General features: G+C 54.2%; 1 protein-coding gene across 1 annotated transcript in view; it reads left to right on the top strand.

Moving 5' to 3' along the window:
* The window catches only part of haspin (histone H3 associated protein kinase), a 39,629-nt gene that overhangs the window by 13,776 nt on the left and 4,847 nt on the right, over nucleotides 1–21,006 (top strand). The window contains 2 exon segments of the mRNA XM_082973931.1: nucleotides 7,273–7,352; nucleotides 9,232–9,320. Of these exon segments, the coding sequence (XP_082830057.1) occupies nucleotides 7,273–7,352; nucleotides 9,232–9,320 (169 nt within the window).

The raw sequence follows: 21,006 nt of genomic DNA, 5'->3' as shown, positions 1-21,006 counted from the left end.
GTCTGGGAGCTCGCTAGCTCTATCTGGTCCCCTATCTGGTCCCCTTCAGTCTGGGAGCTCGCTAGCTCTATCTGGTCCCCTATCTGGTCCCCTTCAGTCTGGGAGCTCACTAGCTCTATCTGGTCCCCTATCTGGTCCCCTTCAGTCTGGGAGCTCACTAGCTCTATCTGGTCCCCTTCAGTCTGGGAGCTCACTAGCTCTATCTGGTCCCCTATCTGGTCCTCTTCAGTCTGGGAGCTCACTAGCTCTATCTGGTCCCCTTCAGTCTGGGTGCTCACTAGCTCTATCTGGTCCCCTTCAGTCTGGGAGCTCACTAGCTCTATCTGGTCCTCTTCAGTCTGGGAGCTCACTAGCTCTATCTGGTCCCCTTCAGTCTGGGAGCTCACTAGCTCTATCTGGTCCCCTATCTGGTCCCCTTCAGTCTGGGAGCTCGCTAGCTCTATCTGGTCCCCTTCAGTCTGGGAGCTCACTAGCTCTATCTGGTCCCCTATCTGGTCCCCTTCAGTCTGGGAGCTCGCTAGCTCTATCTGGTCCCCTTCAGTCTGGGAGCTCACTAGCTCTATCTGGTCCTCTTCAGTCTGGGAGCTCACTAGCTCTATCTGGTCCTCTATCTGGTCCCCTTCAGTCTGGGAGCTCACTAGCTCTATCTGGTCCTCTATCTGGTCCCCTTCAGTCTGGGAGCTCACTAGCTCTATCTGGTCCCCTATCTGGTCCCCTTCAGTCTTGGAGCTCACTAGCTCTATCTGGTCCCCTTCAGTCTGGGAGCTCACTAGCTCTATCTGGTCCTCTTCAGTCTGGGAGCTCACTAGCTCTATCTGGTCCCCTATCTGGTCCTCTTCAGTCTGGGAGCTCACTAGCTCTATCTGGTCCCCTTCAGTCTGGGAGCTCACTAGCTCTATCTGGTCCCCTTCAGTCTGGGAGCTCACTAGCTCTATCTGGTCCCCTATCTGGTCCCCTTCAGTCTGGGAGCTCACTAGCTCTATCTGGTCCTCTTCAGTCTGGGAGCTCACTAGCTCTATCTGGTCCCCTATCTGGTCCACTATCTGGTCCCCTTCAGTCTGGGAGCTCACTAGCTCTATCTGGTCCTCTTCAGTCTGGGAGCTCACTAGCTCTATCTGGTCCTCTATCTGGTCCCCTTCAGTCTGGGAGCTCACTAGCTCTATCTGGTCCTCTATCTGGTCCCCTTCAGTCTGGGAGCTCACTAGCTCTATCTGGTCCTCTATCTGGTCCCCTTCAGTCTGGGAGCTCACTAGCTCTATCTGGTCCTCTATCTGGTCCCCTTCAGTCTGGGAGCTCACTAGCTCTATCTGGTCCTCTATCTGGTCCCCTTCAGTCTGGGAGCTCACTAGCTCTATCTGGTCCCCTATCTGGTCCCCTTCAGTCTTGGAGCTCACTAGCTCTATCTGGTCCCCTTCAGTCTGGGAGCTCACTAGCTCTATCTGGTCCTCTTCAGTCTGGGAGCTCACTAGCTCTATCTGGTCCCCTATCTGGTCCTCTTCAGTCTGGGAGCTCACTAGCTCTATCTGGTCCCCTTCAGTCTGGGAGCTCACTAGCTCTATCTGGTCCCCTTCAGTCTGGGAGCTCACTAGCTCTATCTGGTCCCCTATCTGGTCCCCTTCAGTCTGGGAGCTCACTAGCTCTATCTGGTCCTCTTCAGTCTGGGAGCTCACTAGCTCTATCTGGTCCCCTATCTGGTCCACTATCTGGTCCCCTTCAGTCTGGGAGCTCACTAGCTCTATCTGGTCCCCTATCTGGTCCCCTTCAGTCTGGGAGCTCACTAGCTCTATCTGGTCCCCTATCTGGTCCCCTTCAGTCTGGGAGCTCACTAGCTCTATCTGGTCCCTATCTGGTCCCCTTCAGTCTGGGAGCTCACTAGCTCTATCTGGTCCCCTTCAGTCTGGGAGCTCACTAGCTCTATCTGGTCCCCTATCTGGTCCCCTTCAGTCTGGGAGCTCACTAGCTCTATCTGGTCCCCTATCTGGTCCCCTTCAGTCTGGGAGCTCACTAGCTCTATCTGGTCCCCTTCAGTCTGGGAGCTCACTAGCTCTATCTGGTCCTCTTCAGTCTGGGAGCTCACTAGCTCTATCTGGTCCTCTATCTGGTCCCTTCATTCTGGGAGCTCACTAGCTCTATCTGGTCCTCTTCAGTCTGGGAGCTCACTAGCTCTATCTGGTCCTCTATCTGGTCCCCTTCAGTCTGGGAGCTCACTAGCTCTATCTGGTCCCCTTCAGTCTGGGAGCTCACTAGCTCTATCTGGTCCCCTTCAGTCTGGGAGCTCACTAGCTCTATCTGGTCCCCTATCTGGTCCCCTTCAGTCTGGGAGCTCACTAGCTCTATCTGGTCCCCTTCAGTCTGGGAGCTCGCTAGCTCTATCTGGTCCTCTTCAGTCTGGGAGCTCACTAGCTCTATCTGGTCCTATCTGGTCCCCTTCAGTCTGGGAGCTCACTAGCTCTATCTGGTCCCCTATCTGGTCCCCTATCTGGTCCCCTTCAGTCTGGGAGCTCACTAGCTCTATCTGGTCCCCTTCAGTCTGGGAGCTCACTAGCTCTATCTGGTCCCCTATCTGGTCCCCTTCAGTCTGGGAGCTCACTAGCTCTATCTGGTCCCCTATCTGGTCCCCTTCAGTCTGGGAGCTCACTAGCTCTATCTGGTCCCCTATCTGGTCCCCTTCAGTCTGGGAGCTCACTAGCTCTATCTGGTCCCCTTCAGTCTGGGAGCTCACTAGCTCTATCTGGTCCTCTTCAGTCTGGGAGCTCACTAGCTCTATCTGGTCCCCTTCAGTCTGGGAGCTCACTAGCTCTATCTGGTCCTCTTCAGTCTGGGAGCTCACTAGCTCTATCTGGTCCCCTATCTGGTCCCCTTCAGTCTTGGAGCTCACTAGCTCTATCTGGTCCCCTTCAGTCTGGGAGCTCACTAGCTCTATCTGGTCCCCGCTGGGAGCTCCTGCCCGGTCCCCTATCTGGTCCTCTTCAGTCTGGGAGCTCACTAGCTCTATCTGGTCCCCTTCAGTCTGGAGCTCACTAGCTCTATCTGGTCCCTTCAGTCTGGGAGCTCACTAGCTCTATCTGGTCCCCTATCTGGTCCCCTTCAGTCTGGGAGCTCACTAGCTCTATCTGGTCCCCTATCTGTCTCTTCAGTCTGGGAGCTCACTAGCTCTATCTGGTCCCTATCTGGTCCACTATCTGGTCCCCTTCAGTCTGGGAGCTCACTAGCTCTATCTGGTCCCCTCAGTCTGGGGCTCCGCCTATCTGGTCCTCTTCGGCCCCCAGTCTGGGAGCTCACTAGCTCTATCTGGTCCTCTTCAGTCTGGGAGCTCACTAGCTCTATCTGGTCCCCTATCTGGTCCCCTTCAGTCTGGGAGCTCACTAGCTCTATCTGGTCCCCTTCAGTCTGGGAGCTCACTAGCTCTATCTGGTCCTCTATCTGGTCCCCTTCAGTCTGGGAGCTCACTAGCTCTATCTGGTCCCCTATCTGGTCCCCTTCAGTCTGGGAGCTCACTAGCTCTATCTGGTCCCCTTCAGTCTGGGAGCTCACTAGCTCTATCTGGTCCTCTTCAGTCTGGGAGCTCACTAGCTCTATCTGGTCCCCTATCTGGTCCTCTATCTGGTCCTCTTCAGTCTGGGAGCTCACTAGCTCTATCTGGTCCCCTATCTGGTCCCCTTCAGTCTGGGAGCTCACTAGCTCTATCTGGTCCCCTTCAGTCTGGGAGCTCACTAGCTCTATCTGGTCCTCTATCTGGTCCTCTTCAGTCTGGGAGCTCACTAGCTCTATCTGGTCCCCTATCTGGTCCTCTTCAGTCTGGGAGCTCACTAGCTCTATCTGGTCCCCTTCAGTCTGGGAGCTCACTAGCTCTATCTGGTCCCCTATCTGGTCCTCTTCAGTCTGGGAGCTCACTAGCTCTATCTGGTCCCCTATCTGGTCCTCTTCAGTCTGGGAGCTCACTAGCTCTATCTGGTCCCCTATCTGGTCCTCTTCAGTCTGGGAGCTCACTAGCTCTATCTGGTCCCCTATCTGGTCCCCTTCAGTCTGGGAGCTCACTAGCTCTATCTGGTCCCCTATCTGGTCCCCTTCAGTCTGGGAGCTCACTAGCTCTATCTGGTCCCCTATCTGGTCCTCTTCAGTCTGGGAGCTCACTAGCTCTATCTGGTCCTCTTCAGTCTGGGAGCTCACTAGCTCTATCTGGTCCCCTTCAGTCTGGGAGCTCACTAGCTCTATCTGGTCCCCTTCAGTCTGGGAGCTCACTAGCTCTATCTGGTCCCCTTCAGTCTGGGAGCTCACTAGCTCTATCTGGTCCCCTATCTGGTCCCCTTCAGTCTGGGAGCTCACTAGCTCTATCTGGTCCCCTATCTGGTCCTCTTCAGTCTGGGAGCTCACTAGCTCTATCTGGTCCTCTATCTGGTCCCCTTCAGTCTGGGAGCTCACTAGCTCTATCTGGTCCCCTTCAGTCTGGGAGCTCACTAGCTCTATCTGGTCCTCTTCAGTCTGGGAGCTCGCTAGCTTTGGTATGATTTATACAGACCACTTCCCCTTTTCCACATTTTATTACTTTACATCCTTATTCTGGGTTAATCTACAACAATACCCCAGAATGACATCGCAATACCCCAGAATGACATCGCAATACCCCAGAATGACATCGCAATACCCCAGAATGACATCGCAATACCCCAGAATGACATCGCAATACCCCAGAATGACATCGCAATACCCCAGAATGACATCGCAATACCCCAGAATGACATCGCAATACCCCAGAATGACATCGCAATACCCCAGAATGACATCGCAATACCCCAGAATGACATCGCAATACCCCAGAATGACATCACAATACCCCAGAATGACATCGCAATACCCCAGAATGACATCACAATACCCCAGAATGACATCACAATACCCCAGAATGACATCACAATACCCCAGAATGACATCACAATACCCCAGAATGACCTCGCAATACCCCAGAATCTAATCTCCACCCCTCAGAGCCTGGTTCCTCTCTAGGTTTCTAATCTCCACCCCTCATAGCCTGGTTCCTCTCTAGGTTTCTAATCTCCACCCAGCACAGCCAGAAGAGGACTGGTCCACCCCTCAGAGCCTGGTTCCTCTCTAGGTTTCTAATCTCCACCCCTCATAGCCTGGTTCCTCTCTAGGTTTCTAATCTCCACCCGGCCGCCGGGGCTGGCCACCCCCGAGCCTGGTTCCTCTCTAGGTTTCTAATCTCCACCCCTCGCGGCCCCACCCGGCACAGCCAGAAGAGGACTGGTCCACCCCTCAGAGCCTGGTTCCTCTCTAGGTTTCTAATCTCCACCCCTCATAGCCAGAAGAGGACTGGTCCACCCCTCAGAGCCTGGTTCCTCTCTAGGTATCTAATCTCCACCCCTCAGAGCCTGGTTCCTCTCTAGGTTTCTAATCTCCACCCCTCATAGCCAGAAGAGGACTGGTCCACCCCTCAGAGCCTGGTTCCTCTCTAGGTATCTAATCTCCACCCCTCAGAGCCTGGTTCCTCTCTAGGTTTCTAATCTCCACCCCTCATAGCCTGGTTCCTCTCTAGGTTTCTAATCTCCACCCAGCACAGCCAGAAGAGGACTGGTCCACCCCTCAGAGCCTGGTTCCTCTCTAGGTTTCTAATCTCCACCCCTCATAGCCTGGTTCCTCTCTAGGTTTCTAATCTCCACACAGTACAGCCAGAAGAGGACTGGTCCACCCCTCATAGCCTGGTTCCTCTCTAGGTTTCTAATCTCCACCCCTCATAGCCTGGTTCCTCTCTAGGTTTCTAATCTCCATCCAGCACAGCCAGAAGAGGACTGGCTCCACCCCTCATAGCCTGGTTCCTCTCTAGGTTTCTAATCTCCACCCGGCACAGCCAGAAGAGGACTGGTCCACCCCTCAGAGCCTGGTTCCTCTCTAGGTTTCTTCCTAGGTTTTGGCCTTTCTAGGGAGTTTTTCCTAGGGAGTTCTTCCTAGCCACCGTGCTTCTACACCTGCATTGCTTGCTGTTTGGGGGTTTTAGGCTGGGTTTCTGTACAGCACTTTGAGATATCAGCTGATGTAAGAAGGGCTTTATAAATACATTTGATTGATTGATTGATTGATTGATTGATTGATTGGTCCTGGCTTGATGACTCTAGTAGATTTACACTACGTGTCCTATAGAAGTTTTGTAGTCTTTTGTAGTCGTTTTGTAGTCTTAAACTTAGAATAAACTGATAGTTAAAATGCTAGCTTGTGCTAAAGCGATCTGCTCCTGCTAGCTAGCAACATCTACTTACAGTTACATACTTGCTACCTAACTAACCAGCTACCTAACTAACCTAACTAACTAGCTACCTAACTAACTAGCTACCTCAACTAACTAGCTACCTAACTAACTAGCTACCTAACTAACTAGCTACCTAACTAACTAGCTACTTAACTAACTAGCTATCTAATACATTACTACGGTTCCTGTGTTCTAAGTTGGGAAAGACATTTTAACAGCTTGGCAATTGATTGTATACACGCGTCTATAAGTAAATCGTCGAATTACAAATAAATAACTAAATAACTAATTGACCTGATAGCAGTTGTTCGGACTGCGATCTCTCTCTCGACGTCTCCAGCTGTCTGCTCCCATTTTTAGATACGGATAACGTGATTGGCCGACGTGATCAGCAGAGATGGTGTCATGGATAGTACACACGTTTTGATTGGTTTACAGAGTTGACGTGGCAAACAAACCGACGTGTTCAGAATAACTAAATAAACACGATGCGAAACGCACCAGCTCCCATCTGGACAGAGGTGGATTATGGGAAACTAGAGCAGATGGCTTGTTATGGCTCACCATCTACCTGGAGGAAGATGGATCTGATAACCTGTCTGTCTGTCTTACCTGTCTGTCATCTACCTGGAGAAAGATGGATCTGATTACCTGTCTGTCTTACCTGTCTGTCTGTCATACTGAGACAGCTGGACGAAACAGACTGGGTTACCTGACTTTTCACTCCGGAGATGGGCACACAACCTGTCTGTCTGTCTAACCTGCTGTCTGCGCCTACCTGTCTGTCTGTCTATACCTGTCTGTCTCGTCTGTCTTACCTGTATGTCTCTCTGTATGTCTGTCTGTCTCTCTGTATGTCTGTCTGTCTTACCTGTCTGTCTTAACTGTCTCTATGTCCTAACCTGTCTGTCTCTTCTAACCAGTCTCTCTATCTTACCTGTCTGTCTAAGCTGTCTGTCTGTCTAACCTGTCTGTCTGTATAACCTGTCTCTCTCTCTCTCTCTGATCAGATTTCTTCAGTGAGGAGCAGCTGTTTCTCATCCTGGAGTTTGAGTTTGGAGGCAGTGACCTGGAGAACAGTAATGGACAGGTGAGGAGACCTGGAGAACAGTAATGGACAGGTGAGGAGACCTGGAGAACAGTAATGGACAGGTAGGGAGACCTGGAGAACAGTAATGGACAGGTGAGGAGACCTGGAGAACAGTAATGGACAGGTGAGGAGACCTGGAGAACAGTAATGGACAGGTGAGGAGACCTGGAGAACAGTAATGGACAGGTGGGGAGACCTGGAGAACAGTAATGGACAGGTGAGGAGACCTGGAGAACAGTAATGGACAGGTGAGGAGACCTGGAGAACAGTAATGGACAGGTGAGGAGACCTGGAGAACAGTAATGGACAGGTGAGGAGACCTGGAGAACAGTAATGGACAGGTGGGGAGACCTGGAGAACAGTAATGGACAGGTGAGGTGACCTGGAGAACAGTAATGGACAGGTGAGGAGACCTGGAGAACAGTAATGGACAGGTGAGGAGACCTGGAGAACAGTAATGGACAGGTGAGGAGACCTGGAGAACAGTAATGGACAGGTGAGGAGACCTGGAGAACAGTAATGGACAGGTGAGGAGACCTGGAGAACAGTAATGGACAGGTGAGGAGACCTGGAGAACAGTAATGGACAGGTGAGGAGACCTGGAGAACAGTAATGGACAGGTGAGGAGACCTGGAGAACAGTAATGGACAGGTGAGGAGACCTGGAGAACAGTAATGGACAGGTGAGGAGACCTGGAGAACAGTAATGGACAGGTGAGGAGACCTGGAGAACAGTAATGGACAGGTGAGGAGACCTGGAGAACAGTAATGGACAGGTGAGGAGACCTGGAGAACAGTAATGGACAGGTGAGGAGACCTGGAGAACAGTAATGGACAGGTGAGGAGACCTGGAGAACAGTAATGGACAGGTGAGGAGACCTGGAGAACAGTAATGGACAGGTGAGGAGACCTGGAGAACAGTAATGGACAGGTGGGGAGACCTGGAGAACAGTAATGGACAGGTGAGGAGACCTGGAGAACAGTAATGGACAGGTGAGGAGACCTGGAGAACAGTAATGGACAGGTGAGGAGACCTGGAGAACAGTAATGGACAGGTGAGGAGACCTGGAGAACAGTAATGGACAGGTGAGGAGACCTGGAGAACAGTAATGGACAGGTGGGGAGACCTGGAGAACAGTAATGGACAGGTGAGGGAGACCTGGAGAACAGTAATGGACAGGTGAGGAGACCTGGAGAACAGTAATGGACAGGTGAGGAGACCTGGAGAACAGTAATGGACAGGTGAGGAGACCTGGAGAACAGTAATGGACAGGTGAGGAGACCTGGAGAACAGTAATGGACAGGTGAGGAGACCTGGAGAACAGTAATGGACAGGTGAGGAGACCTGGAGAACAGTAATGGACAGGTGGGGAGACCTGGAGAACAGTAATGGACAGGTGAGGAGACCTGGAGAACAGTAATGGACAGGTGAGGAGGGTGTTTGGTTCTCTACAGTATATCTGATTGGGAGCAGCCTTGTGATATGTTCATAAACATATCTAAACTCTCCTCTCCTCCTCTCTTCCTCCTCCTCTCTCTCCCCCTCCTCTCTTCCTCCTCCTCTCGCTCCCCTCCCCTCTTCTCCCCTCTCCTCCCCTCCTCCTCCTCTCTCTCCTCTCCTCCCCTCCTCTCTCCTCCCCTCCTCTCTCTCCCCCCCTCCCCTTCTCTCTCTCCTCTCCTCCTCTCCCTCCCCTTCTCTCTCTCCTCCCCTCTCTCTCCCCCCCTCCTCTCCTCTCCCTCCTCCTCCCCTCCTCTCTCCTCTCCCCTCCTCTCTCCCCTCCCCCCCTCCTCTCTCTCCTCCTCTCTCTCCTCCTCTCTCCCCTCTCCTCCCCTCCTCCTCCCCTCTTCTCTCCCCCCTCCTCCCCTCCCGTCCTCCCCAGCTGGCGTCGGTGATGGTAGCCCAGAGTATCCTCCACCAGGTGACTGCTGCTCTGGCTGTGGCTGAACAGGAGCTCTGCTTCGAACACAGGTCTGTCTGTCTGTCTACCTGCCTGTCTGTCTGTCTACCTGCCTGTCTGTCTGTCTGCCTACCTGCCTGTCTGTCTACCTGCCTGTCTGTCTGCCTGTCTGTCTGTCTACCTGCCTGCCTGTCTGTCTGCCTACCTGTCTGCCTGTCTACCTGCCTGTCTACCTGCCTGTCTGTCTGTCTGTCTGGTAGCACAGGTCTGTCTGTCTGCCTGCCTGTCTGCCTGCCTGTCTGTCTGCCTGTCTGGTAACACAGGTCTGTCTGCCTGCCTGTCTGTCTACCTGCCTGTCTGCCTACCTGCCTGTCTGTCTACCTGCCTGTCTGTCTGCCTGTCTGTCTGCCTACCTGTCTACCTGCCTGCCTGTCTGCCTACCTGTCTGCCTGTCTGTCTGCCTGTCTACCTGCCTGTCTGTCTACCTGCCTGTCTGTCTGTCTGTCTGTCTGGTAGCACAGGTCTGTCTGTCTGCCTGCCTGTCTGCCTGTCTGTCTGGTAACACAGGTCTGTCTGCCTGTCTGGTAGCACAGGTCTGTCTGCCTGTCTGTCTGTCTGTCTGGTAGCACAGGTCTGTCTGCCTGTCTGTGTGTTAGTAACCCCCTGTCCTGTCCTCAGGGACCCTCCACTGGGGTAATGTGTTGGTCCAGTCCACTAAGGAGTGTTTAGTAACCCCCCTGTCCTGTCCTCAGGGACCCTCCACTGGGGTAATGTGTTGGTCCAGTCCACTAAGGAGTGTTTAGTAACCCCCCTGTCCTGTCCTGTCCTCAGGGACCCTCCACTGGGGTAATGTGTTGGTCCAGTCCTCTAAGGAGTGTTTAGTAACCCCCCTGTCCTGTCCTGTCCTCAGGGACCCTCCACTGGGGTAATGTGTTGGTCCAGTCCTCTAAGGAGTGTTTAGTAACCCCCTGTCCTGTCCTGTCCTCAGGGACCCTCCACTGGGGTAATGTGTTGGTCCAGTCCTCTAAGGAGTGTTTAGTAACCCCCTGTCCTGTCCTCAGGGACCCTCCACTGGGGTAATGTGTTGGTCCAGTCCTCTAAGGAGTGTTTAGTAACCCCCTGTCCTGTCCTGTCCTCAGGGACCCTCCACTGGGGTAATGTGTTGGTCCAGTCCTCTAAGGAGTGTTTAGTAACCCCCCTGTCCTGTCCTCAGGGACCCTCCACTGGGATAATGTGTTGGTCCAGTCCTCTAAGGAGTGTTTAGTAACCCCCCTGTCCTGTCCTGTCCTCAGGGACCCTCCACTGGGGTAATGTGTTGGTCCAGTCCTCTAAGGAGTGTTTAGTAACCCCCCTGTCCTGTCCTCAGGGACCCTCCACTGGGGTAATGTGTTGGTCCAGTCCTCTAAGGAGTGTTTAGTAACCCCCCTGTCCTGTCCTGCCCAGGGACCCTCCACTGGGGTAATGTGTTGGTCCAGTCCTCTAAGGAGTGTTTAGTAACCCCCCTGTCCTGTCCTCAGGGACCCTCCACTGGGGTAATGTGTTGGTCCAGTCCTCTAAGGAGTGTTTAGTAACCCCCCTGTCCTGTCCTGTCCTCAGGGACCCTCCACTGGGGTAATGTGTTGGTCCAGTCCTCTAAGGAGTGTTTAGTAACCCCCCTGTCCTGTCCTGTCCTCAGGGACCCTCCACTGGGGTAATGTGTTGGTCCAGTCCTCTAAGGAGTGTTTAGTAACCCCCCCTGTCCTGTCCTCAGGGACCCTCCACTGGGGTAATGTGTTGGTCCAGTCCTCTAAGGAGTGTTTAGTAACCCCCCTGTCCTGTCCTGTCCTCAGGGACCCTCCACTGGGGTAATGTGTTGGTCCAGTCCTCTAAGGAGTGTTTAGTAACCCCCCTGTCCTGTCCTGTCCTCAGGGACCCTCCACTGGGGTAATGTGTTGGTCCAGTCCTCTAAGGAGTGTTTAGTAACCCCCGCCTGTCCCTGTCCTCAGGGACCCTCCACTGGGGTAATGTGTTGGTCCAGTCCTCTAAGGAGTGTTTAGTAACCCCCCTGTCCTGTCCTGTCCTCAGGGACCCTCCACTGGGGTAATGTGTTGGTCCAGTCCTCTAAGGAGTGTTTAGTAACCCCCCTGTCCTGTCCTCAGGGACCCTCCACTGGGGTAATGTGTTGGTCCAGTCCTCTAAGGAGTGTTTAGTAACCCCCCTGTCCTGTCCTCAGGGACCCTCCACTGGGGTAATGTGTTGGTCCAGTCCTCTAAGGAGTGTTTAGTAACCCCCCTGTCCTGTCCTGTCCTCAGGGACCCTCCACTGGGGTAATGTGTTGGTCCAGTCCTCTAAGGAGTGTTTAGTAACCCCCCTGTCCTGTCCTGTCCTCAGGGACCCTCCACTGGGGTAATGTGTTGGTCCAGTCCTCTAAGGAGTGTTTAGTAACCCCCCTGTCCTGTCCTGTCCTCAGGGACCCTCCACTGGGGTAATGTGTTGGTCCAGTCCTCTAAGGAGTGTTTAGTAACCCCCTGTCCTGTCCTCAGGGACCTCCACTGGGGTAATGTGTTGGTCCAGTCCTCTAAGGAGTGTTTAGTAACCCCCCTGTCCTGTCCTGTCCTCAGGGACCCTCCACTGGGGTAATGTGTTGGTCCAGTCCTCTAAGGAGTGTTTAGTAACCCCCCTGTCCTGTCCTGTCCTCAGGGACCCTCCACTGGGGTAATGTGTTGGTCCAGTCCTCTAAGGAGTGTTTAGTAACCCCCCTGTCCTGTCCTGTCCTCAGGGACCCTCCACTGGGGTAATGTGTTGGTCCAGTCCTCTAAGGAGTGTTTAGTAACCCCCCTGTCCTGTCCTGTCCTCAGGGACCCTCCACTGGGGTAATGTGTTGGTCCAGTCCTCTAAGGAGTGTTTAGTAACCCCCCTGTCCTGTCCTCAGGGACCCTCCACTGGGGTAATGTGTTGGTCCAGTCCTCTAAGGAGTGTTTAGTAACCCCCCTGTCCTGTCCTGTCCTCAGGGACCCTCCACTGGGGTAATGTGTTGGTCCAGTCCTCTAAGGAGTGTTTAGTAACCCCCTCCTGTCCTGTCCTCAGGGACCCTCCACTGGGGTAATGTGTTGGTCCAGTCCTCTAAGGAGTGTTTAGTAACCCCCCTGTCCTGTCCTCAGGGACCTCCACTGGGGTAATGTGTTGGTCCAGTCCTCTAAGGAGTGTTTAGTAACCCCCCTGTCCTGTCCTCAGGGACCCTCCACTGGGGTAATGTGTTGGTCCAGTCCTCTAAGGAGTGTTTAGTAACCCCCCTGTCCTGTCCTGTCCTCAGGGACCCTCCACTGGGGTAATGTGTTGGTCCAGTCCTCTAAGGAGTGTTTAGTAACCCCCCTGTCCTGTCCTGTCCTCAGGGACCCTCCACTGGGGTAATGTGTTGGTCCAGTCCTCTAAGGAGTGTTTAGTAACCCCCTGTCCTGTCCTGTCCTCAGGGACCTCCACTGGGGTAATGTGTTGGTCCAGTCCTCTAAGGAGTGTTTAGTAACCCCCCTGTCCTGTCCTCAGGGACCCTCCACTGGGGTAATGTGTTGGTCCAGTCCTCTAAGGAGTGTTTAGTAACCCCCCTGTCCTGTCCTGTCCTCAGGGACCCTCCACTGGGGTAATGTGTTGGTCCAGTCCTCTAAGGAGTGTTTAGTAACCCCCCTGTCCTGTCCTGTCAGGGACCCTCCACTGGGGTAATGTGTTGGTCCAGTCCTCTAAGGAGTGTTTAGTAACCCCCCTGTCCTGTCCTCAGGGACCTCCACTGGGGTATGTGTTGGTCCAGTCCTCTAAGGAGTGTTTAGTAACCCCCCTGTCCTGTCCTGTCCTCAGGGACCCTCCACTGGGGTAATGTGTTGGTCCAGTCCTCTAAGGAGTGTTTAGTAACCCCCTGTCCTGTCCTGTCCTCAGGGACCCTCCACTGGGGTAATGTGTTGGTCCAGTCCTCTAAGGAGTGTTTAGTAACCCCCCTGTCCTGTCCTGTCCTCAGGGACCCTCCACTGGGGTAATGTGTTGGTCCAGTCCTCTAAGGAGTGTTTAGTAACCCCCCTGTCCTGTCCTCAGGGACCCTCCACTGGGGTAATGTGTTGGTCCAGTCCTCTAAGGAGTGTTTAGTAACCCCCCTGTCCTGTCCTGTCCTCAGGGACCCTCCACTGGGGTAATGTGTTGGTCCAGTCCTCTAAGGAGTGTTTAGTAACCCCCCTGTCCTGTCCTGTCCTCAGGGACCCTCCACTGGGGTAATGTGTTGGTCCAGTCCTCTAAGGAGTGTTTAGTAACCCCCCTGTCCTGTCCAGTCCCTGGGTGTTTGTCCCCCTGTCCTGTCCTGTCCTCAGGGACCCTCCACTGGGGTAATGTGTTGGTCCAGTCCTCTAAGGAGTGTTTAGTAACCCCCCTGTCCTGTCCTGTCCTCAGGGACCCTCCACTGGGGTAATGTGTTGGTCCAGTCCTCTAAGGAGTGTTTAGTAACCCCCCTGTCCTGTCCTGTCCTCAGGGACCCTCCACTGGGGTAATGTGTTGGTCCAGTCCTCTAAGGAGTGTTTAGTAACCCCCCTGTCCTGTCCTGTCCTCAGGGACCCTCCACTGGGGTAATGTGTTGGTCCAGTCCTCTAAGGAGTGTTTAGTAACCCCCCTGTCCTGTCCTGTCCTCAGGGACCCTCCACTGGGGTAATGTGTTGGTCCAGTCCTCTAAGGAGTGTTTAGTAACCCCCCTGTCCTGTCCTGTCCTCAGGGACCCTCCACTGGGGTAATGTGTTGGTCCAGTCCTCTAAGGAGTGTTTAGTAACCCCCTGTCCTGTCCTGTCCTCAGGGACCCTCCACTGGGGTAATGTGTTGGTCCAGTCCTCTAAGGAGTGTTTAGTAACCCCCCTGTCCTGTCCTCAGGGACCCTCCACTGGGGTAATGTGTTGGTCTCAGGGACCCTCCACTGGGGTAATGTGTTGGTCCAGTCCTCTAAGGAGTGTTTAGTAACCCCCTGTCCTGTCCTGTCCTCAGGGACCCTCCACTGGGGTAATGTGTTGGTCCAGTCCTCTAAGGAGTGTTTAGTAACTGTCCTGTCCTGTCCTCAGGGACCTCCACTGGGGTAATGTGTTGGTCCAGTCCTCTAAGGAGTGTTTAGTAACCCCCCTGTCCTGTCCTGTCCTCAGGGACCCTCCACTGGGGTAATGTGTTGGTCCAGTCCTCTAAGGAGTGTTTAGTAACCCCCCTGTCCTGTCCTCAGGGACCCTCCACTGGGGTAATGTGTTGGTCCAGTCCTCTAAGGAGTGTTTAGTAACCCCCCTGTCCTGTCCTCAGGGACCCTCCACTGGGGTAATGTGTTGGTCCAGTCCTCTAAGGAGTGTTTAGTAACCCCCCTGTCCTGTCCTGTCCTCAGGGACCCTCCACTGGGGTAATGTGTTGGTCCAGTCCTCTAAGGAGTGTTTAGTAACCCCCCTGTCCTGTCCTCAGGGACCCTCCACTGGGGTAATGTGTTGGTCCAGTCCTCTAAGGAGTGTTTAGTAACCCCCCTGTCCTGTCCTCAGGGACCCTCCACTGGGGTAATGTGTTGGTCCAGTCCTCTAAGGAGTGTTTAGTAACCCCCCTGTCCTGTCCTGTCCTCAGGGACCCTCCACTGGGGTAATGTGTTGGTCCAGTCCTCTAAGGAGTGTTTAGTAACCCCCCTGTCCTGTCCTCAGGGACCTCCACTGGGGTAATGTGTTGGTCCACTCCACTGGGGTAATGTGTTGGTCCAGTCCTCTAAGGAGTGTTTAGTAACCCCCCTGTCCTGTCCTGTCCTCAGGGACCCTCCACTGGGGTAATGTGTTGGTCCAGTCCTCTAAGGAGTGTTTAGTAACCCCCCTGTCCTGTCCTGCAGGGACCTCCACTGGGTAATGTGTTGGTCCAGTCCTCTAAGGAGTGTTTAGTAACCCCCCTGTCCTGTCCTGTCCTCAGGGACCCTCCACTGGGGTAATGTGTTGGTCCAGTCCTCTAAGGAGTGTTTAGTAACCCCCTGTCCTGTCCTGTCCTCAGGGACCCTCCACTGGGGGTAATGTGTTGGTCCAGTCCTCTAAGGAGTGTTTAGTAACCCCCTGTCCTGTCCTGTCCTCAGGGACCCTCCACTGGGGTAATGTGTTGGTCCAGTCCTCTAAGGAGTGTTTAGTAACCCCCCTGTCCTGTCCTCAGGGACCCTCCACTGGGGTAATGTGTTGGTCCAGTCCTCTAAGGAGTGTTTAGTAACCCCCCTGTCCTGTCCTCAGGGACCTCCACTGGGGTAATGTGTTGGTCCAGTCCTCTAAGGAGTGTTTAGTAACCCCCCTGTCCTGTCCTCAGGGACCCTCCACTGGGGTAATGTGTTGGTCCAGTCCTCTAAGGAGTGTTTAGTAACCCCCCTGTCCTGTCCTGTCCTCAGGGACCCTCCACTGGGGTAATGTGTTGGTCCAGTCCTCTAAGGAGTGTTTAGTAACCCCCCTGTCCTGTCCTGTCCTCAGGGACCCTCCACTGGGGTAATGTGTTGGTCCAGTCCTCTAAGGAGTGTTTAGTAACCCCCCTGTCCTGTCCTCAGGGACCCTCCACTGGGGTAATGTGTTGGTCCAGTCCTCTAAGGAGTGTTTAGTAACCCCCTGTCCTGTCCTGTCCTCAGGGACCCTCCACTGGGGTAATGTGTTGGTCCAGTCCTCTAAGGAGTGTTTAGTAACCCCCCTGTCCTGTCCTGTCCTCAGGGACCCTCCACTGGGGTAATGTGTTGGTCCAGTCCTCTAAGGAGTGTTTAGTAACCCCCCTGTCCTGTCCTGTCCTCAGGGACCCTCCACTGGGGTAATGTGTTGGTCCAGTCCTCTAAGGAGTGTTTAGTAACCCCCCTGGTCCTGTCCTGTCCTCAGGGACCCTCCACTGGGGTAATGTGTTGGTCCAGTCCTCTAAGGAGTGTTTAGTAACCCCCCTGTCCTGTCCTGTCCTCAGGGACCCTCCACTGGGGTAATGTGTTGGTCCAGTCCTCTAAGGAGTGTTTAGTAACCCCCCTGTCCTGTCCTCAGGGACCCTCCACTGGGGTAATGTGTTGGTCCAGTCCTCTAAGGAGTGTTTAGTAACCCCCCTGTCCTGTCCTCAGGGACCTCCACTGGGGTAATGTGTTGGTCCAGTCCTCTAAGGAGTGTTTAGTAACCCCCCTGTCCTGTCCTCAGGGACCCTCCACTGGGGTAATGTGTTGGTCCAGTCCTCTAAGGAGTGTTTAGTAACCCCCCTGTCCTGTCCTGTCCTCAGGGACCCTCCACTGGGGTAATGTGTTGGTCCAGTCCTCTAAGGAGTGTTTAGTAACCCCCTGTCCTGTCCTGTCCTCAGGGACCCTCCACTGGGGTAATGTGTTGGTCCAGTCCTCTAAGGAGTGTTTAGTAACCCCCTGTCCTGTCCTGTCCTCAGGGACCCTCCACTGGGGTAATGTGTTGGTCCAGTCCTCTAAGGAGTGTTTAGTAACCCCCTGTCCTGTCCTGTCCTCAGGGACCCTCCACTGGGGTAATGTGTTGGTCCAGTCCTCTAAGGAGTGTTTAGTAACCCCCCTGTCCTGTCCTCAGGGACCTCCACTGGGGTAATGTGTTGGTCCAGTCCTCTAAGGAGTGTTTAGTAACCCCCTGTCCTGTCCTCAGGGACCCTCCACTGGGGTAATGTGTTGGTCCAGTCCTCTAAGGAGTGTTTAGTAACCCCCCTGTCCTGTCCTGTCCTCAGGGACCCTCCACTGGGGTAATGTGTTGGTCCAGTCCTCTAAGGAGTGTTTAGTAACCCCCCTGTCCTGTCCTCAGGGACCCTCCACTGGGGTAATGTGTTGGTCCAGTCCTCTAAGGAGTGTTTAGTAACCCCCTGTCCTGTCCTGTCCTCAGGGACCCTCCACTGGGGTAATGTGTTGGTCCAGTCCTCTAAGGAGTGTTTAGTAACCCCCTGTCCTGTCCTGTCCTCAGGGACCCTCCACTGGGGTAATGTGTTGGTCCAGTCCTCTAAGGAGTGTTTAGTAACCCCCTCCTGTCCTGTCCTCAGGGACCCTCCACTGGGGTAATGTGTTGGTCCAGTCCTCTAAGGAGTGTTTAGTAACCCCCCTGTCCTGTCCTGTCCTCAGGGACCCTCCACTGGGGTAATGTGTTGGTCCAGTCCTCTAAGGAGTGTTTAGTAACCCCCCTGTCCTGTCCTCAGGGACCCTCCACTGGGGTAATGTGTTGGTCCAGTCCTCTAAGGAGTGTTTAGTAACCCCCTCCTGTCCTGTCCTCAGGGACCCTCCACTGGGGTAATGTGTTGGTCCAGTCCTCTAAGGAGTGTTTAGTAACCCCCCTGTCCTGTCCTGTCCTCAGGGACCCTCCACTGGGGTAATGTGTTGGTCCAGTCCTCTAAGGAGTGTTTAGTAACCCCCCTGTCCTGTCCTCAGGGACCTCCACTGGGGTAATGTGTTGGTCCAGTCCTTAAGGAGTGTTTAGTAACCCCCTGTCCTGTCCTCAGGGACCCTCCACTGGGGTAATGTGTTGGTCCAGTCCTCTAAGGAGTGTTTAGTAACCCCCTGTCCTGTCCTGTCCTCAGGGACCCTCCACTGGGGTAATGTGTTGGTCCAGTCCTCTAAGGAGTGTTTAGTAACCCCCCTGTCCTGTCCTCAGGGACCTCAGGGAGCCTCCACTGGGGGTAATGTGTTGGTCCAGTCCTCTAAGGAGTGTTTAGTAACCCCCCTGTCCTGTCCTCAGGGACCCTCCACTGGGGTAATGTGTTGGTCCAGTCCTCTAAGGAGTGTTTAGTAACCCCCCTGTCCTGTCCTGTCCTCAGGGACCCTCCACTGGGGTAATGTGTTGGTCCAGTCCTCTAAGGAGTGTTTAGTAACCCCCTGTCCTGTCCTGTCCTCAGGGACCCTCCACTGGGGTAATGTGTTGGTCCAGTCCTCTAAGGAGTGTTTAGTAACCCCTGTCCTGTCCTGTCCTCAGGGACCCTCCACTGGGGTAATGTGTTGGTCCAGTCCTCTAAGGAGTGTTTAGTAACCCCCCTGTCCTGTCCTGTCCTCAGGGACCCTCCACTGGGGTAATGTGTTGGTCCAGTCCTCTAAGGAGTGTTTAGTAACCCCCCTGTCCTGTCCTGTCCTCAGGGACCCTCCACTGGGGTAATGTGTTGGTCCAGTCCTCTAAGGAGTGTTTAGTAACCCCCCTGTCCTGTCCTCAGGGACCCTCCACTGGGGTAATGTGTTGGTCCAGTCCTCTAAGGAGTGTTTAGTAACCCCCCTGTCCTGTCCTGTCCTCAGGGACCCTCCACTGGGGTAATGTGTTGGTCCAGTCCTCTAAGGAGTGTTTAGTAACCCCCTGTCCTGTCCTGTCCTCAGGGACCCTCCACTGGGGTAATGTGTTGGTCCAGTCCTCTAAGGAGTGTTTAGTAACCCCCTGTCCTGTCCTGTCCTCAGGGACCCTCCACTGGGGTAATGTGTTGGTCCAGTCCTCTAAGGAGTGTTTAGTAACCCCCCTGTCCTGTCCTGTCCTCAGGGACCCTCCACTGGGGTAATGTGTTGGTCCAGTCCTCTAAGGAGTGTTTAGTAACCCCTGTCCTGTCCTGTCCTCAGGGACCCTCCACTGGGGTAATGTGTTGGTCCAGTCCTCTAAGGAGTGTTTAGTAACCCCCTGTCCTGTCCTCAGGGACCTCCACTGGGGTAATGTGTTGGTCCAGTCCTCTAAGGAGTGTTTAGTAACCCCCCTGTCCTGTCCTCAGGGACCCTCCACTGGGGTAATGTGTTGGTCCAGTCCTCTAAGGAGTGTTTAGTAACCCCCTGTCCTGTCCTGTCCTCAGGGACCCTCCACTGGGGTAATGTGTTGGTCCAGTCCTCTAAGGAGTGTTTAGTAACCCCCCTGTCCTGTCCTGTCCTCAGGGACCCTCCACTGGGGTAATGTGTTGGTCCAGTCCTCTAAGGAGTGTTTAGTAACCCCCCTGTCCTGTCCTGTCCTCAGGGACCCTCCACTGGGGTAATGTGTTGGTCCAGTCCTCTAAGGAGTGTTTAGTAACCCCCCTGTCCTGTCCTCAGGGACCCTCCACTGGGGTAATGTGTTGGTCCAGTCCTCTAAGGAGTGTTTAGTAACCCCCTGTCCTGTCCTGTCCTCAGGGACCCTCCACTGGGGTAATGTGTTGGTCCAGTCCTCTAAGGAGTGTTTAGTAACCCCCTGTCCTGTCCTGTCCTCAGGGACCCTCCACTGGGGTAATGTGTTGGTCCAGTCCTCTAAGGAGTGTTTAGTAACCCCCTGTCCTGTCCTGTCCTCAGGGACCCTCCACTGGGGTAATGTGTTGGTCCAGTCCTCTAAGGAGTGTTTAGTAACCCCCTGTCCTGTCCTGTCCTCAGGGACCCTCCACTGGGGTAATGTGTTGGTCCAGTCCTCTAAGGAGTGTTTAGTAACCCCCCTGTCCTGTCCTCAGGGACCCTCCACTGGGGTAATGTGTTGGTCCAGTCCTCTAAGGAGTGTTTAGTAACCCCCCTGTCCTGTCCTCAGGGACCCTCCACTGGGGTAATGTGTTGGTCCAGTCCTCTAAGGAGTGTTTAGTAACCCCCCTGTCCTGTCCTGTCCTCAGGGACCCTCCACTGGGGTAATGTGTTGGTCCAGTCCTCTAAGGAGTGTTTAGTAACCCCCTGTCCTGTCCTGTCCTCAGGGACCTCCACTGGGGTAATGTGTTGGTCCAGTCCTCTAAGGAGTGTTTAGTAACCCCCCTGTCCTGTCCTGTGTTGGTCCAGTCCTCTAAGGAGTGTTTAGTAACCCCCCTGTCCTGTCCTGTCCTCAGGGACCCTCCACTGGGGTAATGTGTTGGTCCAGTCCTCTAAGGAGTGTTTAGTAACCCCCCCTGTCCTGTCCTCAGGGACCCTCCACTGGGGTAATGTGTTGGTCCAGTCCTCTAAGGAGTGTTTAGTAACCCCCCTGTCCTGTCCTCAGGGACCCTCCACTGGGGTAATGTGTTGGTCCAGTCCTCTAAGGAGTGTTTAGTAACCCCCCTGTCCTGTCCTGTCCTCAGGGACCCTCCACTGGGGTAATGTGTTGGTCCAGTCCTCTAAGGAGTGTTTAGTAACCCCCTGTCCTGTCCTGTCCTCAGGGACCCTCCACTGGGGTAATGTGTTGGTCCAGTCCTCTAAGGAGTGTTTAGTAACCCCCTGTCCTGTCCTGTCCTCAGGGACCCTCCACTGGGGTAATGTGTTGGTCCAGTCCTCTAAGGAGTGTTTAGTAACCCCCCTGTCCTGTCCTGTCCTCAGGGACCCTCCACTGGGGTAATGTGTTGGTCCAGTCCTCTAAGGAGTGTTTAGTAACCCCCCTGTCCTGTCCTGTCCTCAGGGACCCTCCACTGGGGTAATGTGTTGGTCCAGTCCTCTAAGGAGTGTTTAGTAACCCCCCTGTCCTGTCCTGTCCTCAGGGACCTCCACTGGGGTAATATGTTGGTCCAGTCCTCTAAGGAGTGTTTAGTAACCCCCTGTCCTGTCCTCAGGGACCCTCCACTGGGGTAATGTGTTGGTCCAGTCCTCTAAGGAGTGTTTAGTAACCCCCTGTCCTGTCCTGTCCTCAGGGACCCTCCACTGGGGTAATGTGTTGGTCCAGTCCTCTAAGGAGTGTTTAGTAACCCCCTGTCCTGTCCTGTCCTCAGGGACCCTCCACTGGGATAATGTGTTGGTCCAGTCCTCTAAGGAGTGTTTAGTAACCCCCCTGTCCTGTCCTGTCCTCAGGGACCCTCCACTGGGGTAATGTGTTGGTCCAGTCCTCTAAGGAGTGTTTAGTAACCCCCCTGTCCTGTCCTCAGGGACCCTCCACTGGG

This window comes from Salmo salar, chromosome 04 (assembly GCF_965601325.2).
Source record: "Salmo salar chromosome 04, fSalSal1, whole genome shotgun sequence".
In the NCBI taxonomy this organism is placed as follows: domain Eukaryota; kingdom Metazoa; phylum Chordata; class Actinopteri; order Salmoniformes; family Salmonidae; genus Salmo; species Salmo salar.
Note: the sequence above shows the minus strand (reverse complement) of the source record. Positions and strands in the feature narration are given on the sequence as shown.